Source organism: Marmota marmota, unplaced genomic scaffold, assembly GCF_001458135.2.
Source record: "Marmota marmota marmota unplaced genomic scaffold, marMar, whole genome shotgun sequence".
Classification (NCBI taxonomy): domain Eukaryota; kingdom Metazoa; phylum Chordata; class Mammalia; order Rodentia; family Sciuridae; genus Marmota; species Marmota marmota.
This window is the reverse complement of record NW_025999949.1, coordinates 36,529,657-36,540,481: the sequence shown is the minus strand read 5'-3', so window position 1 is coordinate 36,540,481 and position 10,825 is coordinate 36,529,657. Positions and strand designations below refer to the sequence as shown.

At 61.6% G+C, this 10,825-nt stretch overlaps 1 protein-coding gene across 1 annotated transcript in view; it reads left to right on the top strand.

The window, feature by feature from the left end:
- Positions 1–8,606, top strand: part of LOC107142804 (maestro heat-like repeat family member 5) — a 25,862-nt gene extending 17,256 nt beyond the window's left edge. The window contains exons 16-20 of the mRNA XM_048802239.1: positions 583–738; positions 1,608–1,730; positions 7,375–7,477; positions 7,575–7,649; positions 7,757–8,606. Of these exons, the coding sequence (XP_048658196.1) occupies positions 583–738; positions 1,608–1,730; positions 7,375–7,477; positions 7,575–7,649; positions 7,757–7,854 (555 nt within the window). The 3' untranslated portion in view covers positions 7,855–8,606. The remainder of the gene's footprint in view (positions 1–582; positions 739–1,607; positions 1,731–7,374; positions 7,478–7,574; positions 7,650–7,756) is intronic.
- Positions 8,607–10,825: the final 2,219 nt, after the last annotated feature.

Genomic DNA, 10,825 nt, shown 5'->3' with positions numbered 1-10,825 from the left:
CCGGGCGGGCGGGCGCGGGGCGCGGGGACTCTGTCTTGGGGGGCGCGTGCGCCCCTGGCTAAGGGCTGGGGGTGTGGACGACGCGGAAGGACCACGGCCGACCTGGCCCGCTCGGTGCAGGTGCAGGGACAAGGACAGTAGTCACCTGCTGTCAGCAAAGGCGACGCCAGGTCGCACAGGGAAGGAGCCTTGCTAGGGTCACGGAGCTAGGAAGTGACGGACTGGCCCTAGCCTGGGCGGGGGGTGTGTGCGGCTGCTGTCAGAAACCCAGACGAGGGACATCTAGGAGAGTAAATGAAAGGCTGCCGGAGGTCCGGGGGTGGCAAGGGGAGCACGGAACCCAGAGAAGACCTAGCAGGGGGCAGAGAAAGGGCAATAGGAGCGACCCTCGGGTGCCCAGGGTCCACCGGTCGGTGGGGTCCCGGATGGCGTGGGTCTGCCCTGAGCAGCGTAGAGCCAAAATGAGGCGTACACGGGCGACTTGAGATCATGGGCAGAGAGCGGGGGTGATGGTCAGCGGCTGAGGGGCCGCACCGGGGGTGCAGGGGCTGCCTGAGTGGAAGACTTGCCCATGTCTCCCAGGTAAGTGCCGAGGTGCGAGGGTGCGCCATCTTCCTGTTCGGGGATGTCATCCACAGTGGGGGCAAGAAGTTCCGGCAGGCGCTCAAGACCTTTGCCTTCCAGGCCCTGGTGCCCCTGCTCTTCCACCTGGCAGACTCCTGCCCTGAAGTGGTCATGGTGAGTAGCCCTGGCCTGGCTGGGGTGGCCGGGAGAGCCAGGTGTGGGGAGAACCCATCTGCTGGTGGGCTGGAGGACTCAGCCCTGTAGGCAGAGCACAACAGGGCACCATCCTGGACCCATTCAGACGGGAGAGGCCACACCTGGCCCTGCAGGTGAACAGGCAGATGGAGAAAAGGAAAGGACTCATCCCAGAGATGGTCCTGGCTTTTGGAGCTCCACTGACCGCAGCCCCCTCCCCCCCACACACCAAAAGTAAGCCCGGCATTTAGGTCCCCCTGCTCCCTTCCCTGGGCCAGGGGTGCAGACCATGTCCTGCACAGGGGTACCTGCTTTCCCAGAGCCCCCTCCCCAGGAGTTCCCCCACATCCAGTTTCCACAAGGATCCACAGGGTAGCCCTGCAGTCCCTGGATTTGTCACATGCTCTCTCTGCAGACCACCCCTGTACCGTTAAGCTGTCCACCGTCACCTCAGGACTCTGAACAGCCTGGCCCAGGCTCCTTCCCCAAACGGTGCAGGCCCTTTCTCTGAGGCAGAGTGCCCCAAGCTGACTTCCTTGGATGCCCCTCTCTGCCTGTTACAGCTCAGCCCGTGTCCTTCCTAGCTTCAAGAAGGAGGCCTGGCAGCCAGGGTGACCACTGGCCTCTCCTGAAGCTTCATGTGAATTAGAGCAGGGCACCAGAGGGCTCAGGGAGTGGAGGTCCCTGGTGTGGTTGCCCCCTCCTCTGGCAGCAGTCTCCCCACCCCAGCAAGGTGCATTTGTCCTTGGGTGTTATCCTTGCCGAATCCTCCCCTGAGGTCTGCTTGGGGGGAATGTGGTGAGGCAGAGGCAGAGTACCCTGGGGTGACCCACCTGCTCTGTCTACAGAAGACCAAGCTCACCTTCCTGCGCTGCGCCATCTTGCTAAAGTGGGAATTCCGGAAGGAGCTGTTCAGCAAGTTGGCGTGGGGCCGAGGACTGGGTGCCGAGAACGATGTTTTTATCTACATGGTAAGGTGTGGGCACTCCCAGAGGTGGGAGGAGGAGATGGTTGTGCTGGTCACCCCAGCCCTCTGAGTGGGGTCCATCAGCAGTGGAGAGTCTGTCCTGTGTCTTTCTGTTTACTGTCCTTGGTCCCTGTCCACAGTGGAGCCCAGGTCCTCTCCAGTGGCTGGGGGAACACAGCTCTCACACCATGTACCCGAACTGTGTCCAGAGCCACTGTGGAGTGGCCCTAACGGTGTGATGGAGAAAGGGCCAAGGTTCTACCTGCAGGCGCAGCTGGGCCCAGGAGGGGTGCAGGAAACACTGCCCCTCTCATTCTCAGCTGCCAGTTCAATCTCTGACCCAGCCTCTCCTGTCCTCCCAGTGGCCTAGGCTGTCCAGATGACAGTTTCAGGGTTTGGGGCAAGGCCGAGGTCACCAGAAGATGCAGCAGGCCTCCTCAGGCCTCCCTGATCTGGCCACAGCCACCAGGGCCCCGCAAGCTGGGGACACTGCCTGTCTTGTCCACGAGCCTCCTGATCTCTGCTGTCCTTGCCCTGCCATTCCTCAGCCTTGGAGGATCCCTCCACTGTTCAGAGTGACCGCGGTGTCCTCAGGGTTTGGGTCTGTGGGACGGGGAAGGCAGGAGGTATGCAGCTGTGTCGCCCCGCCCTCTCCTCCAGGGGACGCAGGGCAGAGCCCTTTCGTGCGTGCCTGAGGGCCGCTGTGGAAGGAGGGAAGCCAGGGGCAGTTTTCTGAGGCTGCCATCCAGGGCTGGTCTTGGCGCTGCCAGCAGGCTGCGCGTGGTGGGCGTGGACAGGTGGTGGTTGGTCTCCAGGCCCAGGATCAGACGCAAGGCCTTCCTGCTGCGGCCGGCCCAGCCCAGGCTGGCTCGGAGCTTGGCTTCCCTGGGGGAGCGACAGCTCGCCCCCCAGCCCTGGGCCCAGGTGTTCAGTCAGAAGGGCCGCTTGTCCTGGGACCCAGTCTTTCACTTAGCGTGGATGGGGCTTCCTGCCCGCAGGTGTGGGCTCTTGGCCGTTTCTTCACACACAGCCAGTGACGTGTCCTTTTCTGCGCTCACCGTTTCTGGCTCTGTGGAAGTTCTGGTCGCCCGAGGTTGAACGTGCTCCCCTGACTGGCCTGGGCTTTCCCCTGCTCCATGTGACAGGCCGGCACGGGGCAGGCCCTGGAGGGCTGAGCTGAGCCTGTGGAGGGTGGGGGGCATCCTGGGCTGTGCCCGTGGACGGGGGTGGCATGGTGCTGAACTCAGTGCCCACGGAGCAGGGTGCGGCTCACCCAGTGCCTGTAGCGGCACAGTGTCACCATGGCACATGAGTGCGACAGTGGTGTCTGAACACAGTCCTGACCATTTGGTCAGTGCGCTGTCAGGCCCTCTGGAGACAGGCAGCAAGTGGCTGTGTGGGCAGGAGTGTTCAGTGTAGCTGGGGAACAGGGGCGGCCACCAAGAAGTGGAGAGGATCCAGGACACGGGAGTGGGCACCATCCCCTGAGACCAGGGAGGCCCGCCCCATGGCCACAGGCCTGGCGGGGGCCGATGGAGTGCACAGGCTGCTGGGTGTGCCTCTGGGTGCTGGGAAGAGCCACTCCGGGGAGACACTGAGCACACCCAGGAGCCCTGGGAAGAAGCTGCCACCGTGCTCCGTGACGCTGCAGACCTGGCTGGCAGCCCCTCCTGCAGGCTCCCTCCATGGCCGTCTCCTGACCACACTGCAGGGCCAGCTGGCAGAGGGATGTGCTCAGGGCCCAGAAACTGTTTGTAGAGTCGGCTCAGTGGACACGACTGGAGGAGGAGGCAAGGAAGGAGGTCTGCAGTGGTCGCCAGACCTTGCTCGTGCGCTGTGTGCGACCTCCTCTCCGGGTGCTCCTTTTCTCGCCACGTGGCTGCCGCGCTCTGGGCTGTGTCCCAGGGTCATGGCCCAGTGCTCCAAGGCTGCCTCTGTCCACCTCTGATTCACTTGAAGACCTCCGTTGCCTGTCTGGGGTTGATGGCTGCAGCTCGTGGTGTGGATCTGGAGTGACCCCAAGGGGTCCCCCGTGAGCAGTGCCCAGAGGTGGGCTTTTAGGGAGTGACTGGATCATGAAGGCTCTGGCCTTGTCAGCTGGTTGAACCGTTGGAGGGGTTAGAACTTGACTAGACTGCTGGGAGGTGGCCGGAACTGTGGGCCGCGGGACATGGTTGGAGGAAGCAGGTCCCTGGGGGGCGTGGCCTCGGGGACTCTCTTGTCCCTGCCCCTTCCCCTTTCTCTCTGCTTCCCAGCTGCCATGAACCAAGCTGCTCTCCTCTGGTGCCCCTCCTGTCCCGTGCCCCTCCCGTCCCATGTCCTCCTGTCCCGTGCCCCTCCTGTCCCATGCCCCTCCTGTCCCGTGCCCCTCCCATCCTGTGTCCTCCCGTCCCGTGTCGTCCTATCCCGTGTCCTCCTGTTCCGGGTCCTCCTGTCCCGTGCCCCTCCCGTCCCGTGCCCTCCCATTCTGTGCCCCTCCCGTCCCGTGCCCTCCTGTCCCATGCCCCTCCTGGGCTACCTCACGGCAGGCCCAGAGCAAGCGCCATGGACCGAGATCTTCCAAACGGAGACCTCCTCCTCTGAAGTGTCTTGTCAGGGTTCTGGTCACAGAGACAGAGGCCGGCACAGAGGGCCTTGACCGTGTCCTGTGTGCACCTTTTCTGCAGCTCTAGTCATTTTAGAAAGTGCTCAGCTGCCTCTGCTCAGCGGTCAGCTCGGCAGTGCCTGAGGAGTCCACCACCGTCCTCTTGCTGACGTGGTGCTGTGCATCGGGGGCCCTCTGGGCATCCTGCAGCGGGGGTGTCTTCTGCTTGCTGAGCCCTGGGGTGACTTTCCCTCTTCCTCACCTTGGACTGTCCTAGGCAGGCTGTGAGTCCACACGGTAGCTCCAGCCTGCTATGCCCTGGCTGGGCTGGAGGTGAGCGTCTCTGGCCTCTGCCTGTCCTTGGGGCTGGTCCTCCTTGTGGGCACTGAGCTCAGCCTCCGCATGGGCAGACAGCCCGCTGCTTAGGGCAGCCAGCGCGTGGGCTCTGACCTCGGACGATTGCAGTCCTGCCCTCGGGAAGCATTGTTCTTTTCCGCTTGCTTGAAGGGTTTTAAGAGGGATTTGTTGACACTTTCTTTGATCTTGGAGCTGTGTCCTGCATGGAGGGGCATCTGCATGACCATTTCTATTTTACCTCACACCCAGGGTGCTGATCTCATTCATGAAATCCACCTTTTCAGCCTTAAAAGTCAACACTACTAACATGACGTTTGCCCATCAGGAGGTCCACCCATAAATTAAAACTTATCTAACTCAGTGAACTTCCTTGAATAGTCACGTACATGACGGACTCACGGACACGGCTCTAGGTACTTAATCAGAGTCCTACATTTTAGCACAAGGTTCTTGTGTTTGCAGCACTGAAGCGAGGCATGGCGGGTGCCGCCAGCCCCGTGTGGCCCTTTGAGTGCTGTGGGTGGCCTCCCTGCTGGCCTTCCGGAGCTCCCCAGGTTCAGACCTTCCTAGGCCTCTGTAGTTCCTTAGTCGCCCCAGTGCTGGTGGCTCCACGAGCTGTTTTCCACCTGGGCCCTGGTCACAGCCACCGTCCCTGCTTGCTGGGCACAGGGTCTGGCTGCAGTGGCCTCTCGCCACCCGAGGGAGCAGACTTTCCTTTTTATTTTTTTATTACCGGGGATTGAACTCGGGGGCAGTTGACCACCGAGCCCCACCCCAGCCCTATTTTGTAGTTTATTTAGAGACAGGGTCTCGCTGAGTTGCTTAGGGCCTCACTGTTGCTAAGGCTGGCGTTGAACTTGTGTCCTCCTGCTTTGGCCTCCCGAGCCGCTGGGATGACCGGCGGTGGTGCGCCTGGTGAGCAGACCATTTCTGAGAGTCAGCCCCTTCCTGTCTGCCCGCTGTGAGCACAGGTGGCTCTTCGCCCAGTGCCTCGTGGGCCAGGGGTCATTGTGTCATCGTTAGTGTGGTTTGTTGCAAGGGCCCCATGAGGCCTCTCCTGCTGGTTGCTGGGTAGGGACCCAGAGCTGGCCCAGCCCCCTCCAGCCCCGCCCAGATGGCCAGGTGGTCCCCGATTCTGCGGTGGGAGCAGCTCCCATCAGCGCTTGGTGTGTGAGAGTGACGAGCCCCGGCCCTGCCCTTGGGTCGTCGCCTCCTCCCCCTGCTCCACGGTCCTCTGCTCTGTGGCCTGCGTCCATCTGCTGGCACCATTGCCGGCTGACAGGCAGGACAGCCAAGAACAGGGTCACCTCTGCGGGAGGAGCGCACTGCCCTTGGGACGTGCCCAGGAGGCCTGCTCCAGGCTCCACAGCTCCTTGGTGCGCAGCAGCACACCTTGGAAGGGCGGTCTCCCCCCCTGCCCGTCTCCCCCCTGCCCGTCTCCCCTCTGCCCGTCTCCCCCTCTGCCCGTCTCCCCCTCCGCCTGTTTCTGCACACGCAGCAGGTGATAGAGGGAGTGTTCCAGGAACCCTCGGCATCACCACCCTCACCGCAGATTGTCACATCTTGGCCAGGAGCTGTCCTCTGCCTAGAGAGCCTTTGCTCTGACAGTGGCCCTGGATTGTAAAGCCTTCTTCTCTGGCAACATTAAAACAACCCAGGCCCTTCCTGATTTCTCCCACCCAACATATGGGATCGGTGCCTGCAGGGAGTCCTGGCTCTGGGGAATGGGAGACCAAAGGGCCAGAGCAGGGGTCCTGGCCTGGGCCAGAGTCCCCCGCTGGAGTGGACTCAGCTGGGCAGGCTGCAGGTGGGTGGCCACTCCCAGCGTGTGGGCCTGCTGACAGCAGAAGTGCTCTTCTGTCTGGAGGGTAACTGGGGCGAGCAGGTGGCTTTGGAGGAGGGTCCTCAGGCCCAGGTTGCCTGCGGGCCGTGTGTGGAAGCCAGGGCCAGGGCCAGGCTTGGGCAGAAAGGGTGGCAGTGCAGGCTGCTCTGTCCACTTAGCCAGTGGAAGAAGCCGTCAGTGCACCCTGGGTTGGGCAGGAATGGCCAGGTAGGTGTTAGTGGCTTGACCACGGCCACTCCTGGGACAGTGGCTGGGTACAGAAATATCCCCAGTGTCCTGTGGGGAACGCAAGGGCTGAGGCCGGAGGCTGGGCACCCACCAGGGTTCTTGTAGCACTAGCAGCACAAAAGCAGGCTCACACAGGCTCCGACAGACAAAGGGGCTTACCAAACGGAAGGCGGTCGTCGCAGCAGCAGCAGCAGGGCCTGGGCAGATGCTCAAGTAGGTCCTGCCCTGCCCCCGAGCTGGCTTTGTCTTGGCTCCATGCAGGCCTGTCCAGGAGAGGTGCACTGTGGCCGTTTCCAACCCCCTAGTCCTGCGCTGGGCTGCCTGGGGTGTTGGTCTGGGCTGGGCTGGGCCCCTGGCGTGGGCAGTAGAGGCCTTCTGGAGGATGCCCGGGGTGAGCTTTGGAAGGGGCCCTAGATGAGGCTGGTCCCAATCCTCTGACACCTGAGGTGGGATTGGGCGGAGGAGCTGGGCCTTCGGGGGTCTCAGCTCTGGTTCCCTCCTGCCACCTGAGGGTCGCAGGTGATCGCCCTTCACTCCCTGGCTGGTACTGCCATGGGGGCCTCAGACAGAACAGGGCCACAGAGGCCAGGTGCCACCTGGGCCCAGCTTGGCCACCAGCCACTCCTCTTTCCCCAGATAGAGAGCAACTTTGGCAACTACCACCAGTTTCTCATGCAGGCCCTGACCTACCTGCACAGCCCCCACAGGAACCTGAAACTGGCCGCCATGAGGTTCATCGGTAGGCGCCCGCCTGCACCCTGGCCGCCCCCTGCTGGAGCCTGCGGGTGGGTGCAGGCTGGTATCCAGTGACACTGCCCACCCTCTGCCTGTCCCAGGGGGAATGCTTCAGGACTACTTCGCTGACCTCTGCTTCTACCTGAAGAAGGGTGACATAGAAACCCTCAAGAAAAGTGAGCCACACCCCATGCCCCAGGGCTGGGCAGCACAGGGCCTCGGGTGGCCGACTGGGACCCCTGGAGACACAGCTTCAGAGTCAGACACAGGGTCTCTGCCACAGGCTTGAAGACCCTCAGGGAGGACCCGGACTCCATGTGCCGCAGGTTCTACCTGAACTTCATGGGAGACGTCATGGAACTGTCCCACTATGTGACCTGACCACAGGCCTCAGCCGCCACCAGGCTCGCCCCGTCCTGGTCCTTGTTGAGTTCTCTCACTATTAAATGCTGACAGCAGGTTCGGGCCTCAGGCTTTGCAGGCCCCGTGCCCCAGGCATTGCAGGTCCTGGGCTGGGCCAGACTGTCCCTCCGCGGTCGCCACTGGGGACTGTGGAATGCAATGGCCTTGCCATGCCTGTCCTTCGGGGTGTGATGTGGGGGAGCATGAGCCCAGGACTGGGTATCTGTGCCAGCCCTTTCCTCCCCTTGCCCGTCCTCAGCCCGCCTGCCCCCTCTCGCCACTCCCCAGCTCAAGCAGAGTTGTCTAGGTCCACTCCTGGTCCGTGTCCGTCCTGCCAGCGCCCACTGGAGCCTGTAGCCGTTGCCCTCTCTGGTGGCCCAGCTGGGCCTCTGTGCCCTCACTCTTGCTGAGCCAGCACAGCCTTCAGGGACACCCCGTCCCCGCAGCTTGGCTGCTGTCTTTGCTCTGTGGCTCCCAGCGTGGACGCCCACTCCTCCCTCTGTAAAGCTCTGACCTTCCCCAAGCCCAAACCACCTCTGCCCACACCAGGCACAGGGACCCTGAGCAGTCCTGGCGCTTTGGGCTCCTCGTCACCGCCAGCCAGTGCAGTGACAGTGGTGGGGATGGGGCCCCAGATGGGCTGCTGTCCTGGGGCGGCCTCTGCCCTCCAGAAGGATCTCAGACATTCAGGAATCACCCAGGAGGGGAGTTCTTGGGAAAGGTAGTGCCCAGGCTCAACCTCAGAGGCACCAGAAAGGGAGGCTCAGGCCGGGGGAGGCTGAAGACGTGCCCGGGCCCTGGGCCTGTGGGCCTGGACTATGAGAAGCTCTTCTAGCAGCCCAGGGCAGAGGCCTGAGGCCCCTCCCACAGTCGTTGCCCTCTGGTGCCCAGCCAGTCCCTCCGCCCAGCTATGCACTGGGTGACAGGGACACTGAGGGCAGGGGGAGTGGGAATGGGAGGACCATGCATCTGGCCCAGGGCAGTCGAGCCGTGGTGACTGTTAGTTCACTGTCTGTGCAGAGGGAGCTGAGGCCGTGATGTGGTGTGGCCACTGGGGGCAGGGCGGGGGGGACAGGCTGAGGGTGGGGTTGGCTGGAGAGTGTCCCTGTGGAGGAGGTTCAGAGGATAAGAGGAAAGGCGGGGCAGCATGGAGTTCAGGGGCCAAGAAGGACAGGACACTGCCTGGATGCCCGCGGGGCTGAGGTGAGGAAGGACCCGGTCTCTGCAGGGCACCTGGGTGTGCAGGGTGGGCAGAGCCAGGCGGGTTTCCAGCCTCAGCAGTGTGGGACCAGAGTTCAGCTCAGTCTTGAGGAAACTGCAATCAGTGTGTCCCCCCACCCTGTGACCTGGGGATTGAACCTGGCACTCTACCCCGGAGCCACTCCCCCAGTCCTGCTTATTTTATGCCCAGGCTGGCCCTGAATTGAATGACCCTCCCACTACAGCCTCCCGAGTGACCGGGAACACAGGCTTGTGCCACCGTGCTTGGCAGCAAAGGTACTTGTCAACGTGTTGCCACTGGAGAGTCATAAAGGCTCGTGGACATGCCCCATGCAGTGAGCTGACACCAGTGTGTCAAGGAAAAGTGACAGGAAAGTCCAGGGTCACCTGGGACTGCTGCTGAAGTTGGGGCTGCGGTTGGGACACAGGCCTCGCCCCCCTGAGGGCCCCATAGCAGCAGCATCCGCTGCTGGGAGCAGAAGTGGCAGCACTTGCACATGGGCCCGCGTGAGGCAGCTTGGCTGAGGGAACTGTCCTGGCTCCCGGTGCCCAGGCATGAGGACAGAAGCCCTGTGAGTAGCAAGGGCACCACAAGGGTTTTAGGCCCCAGGGGCCTCAGCTATGAAACGCTCGTTGGGACCAAGCAATGAGTAAAGGTGAGGAGCCTCCCAGTGACCATGCAGACACGGAGGGGAAGCAATGACGTTTTGAGATGAGGAGAGGACAGTTGCCGAGTCTCCGTGGCTGAATTGGGTAGCATGTCAGGCGCAGCTGGAGAGAAGGAGCGGAAGCCAGGTGTGAAATTGCTAGAAATTCTCAAAAATTGGTGCAAGACTGTGTCCACAGTTGTCATTAGTACGACTCCTATCAAGTTAAACAGAAACCCACGTGTATGCATGTTGTGGAGAACATGAAAGGATCCTGGGAACAGAGGAAGAGGCCCCTGCCCGTCCAGGCATGACCAACAGAGACGAGGTGGCAGGAGAGGGTAGAGTGGTGTGTACCACCCAGGACTGAGCTCAGCAAGGTCACCTGCAAGCAGGAAGGCCAAATACGTTTTCAGATGCATCAAGGTGAGAATGTCCTGCTATGTGGGGTTCTGTGGATGTGCAGACCAATGGAAGAGCAAGGTGAGAAGCAGCCGTGGTCACCAAGAGCATTAGCACCAAGAATCATGGCCTCAAAATGCATCAGGCAACGACTGGTAGGATCATACCAGGTTTTAAGACATGCTGAAAAGTCATGGTAGTAAACATAAAAAGAAGGAACAAAAGCAAACTACTATTTGGGCTTAAAAACAGACCAACAGAGCATCCGGCAGCTCAGAGGGACCTGGGCTATGGTAAAGATGGCAGAACAAACCACAAGCTCTCCACGTGCAGAAAAACGGAGTGGTGGCCCGTCCAGGGCCACACCAAAGCTGGCACTAGGCCTAACGATACAAAGAACAGCTCCCAAGGCTGCTAGGACAGGGTGGTCCAGGACTTGGTAAGCATGAGTTAGATAAAGGGTGTCTTTGTTTACGTCAGAGTTAAGATGAAAACCACACCGAGCGGAAGAAGGCGTCCCACTCGAGCCCAGAGCCGACAGCACCTCAGCTGGACTCCAGTAGTGAAGGACGTTGTAGGTAAAGTGGAAGTTAGGTGAGGCGTGAAGGTTCTGCAGAGAGAAGATGATGATCCAGACCATAGGTGATTTCCACAGACAAGCAGCGCCACATGGGTCCAGA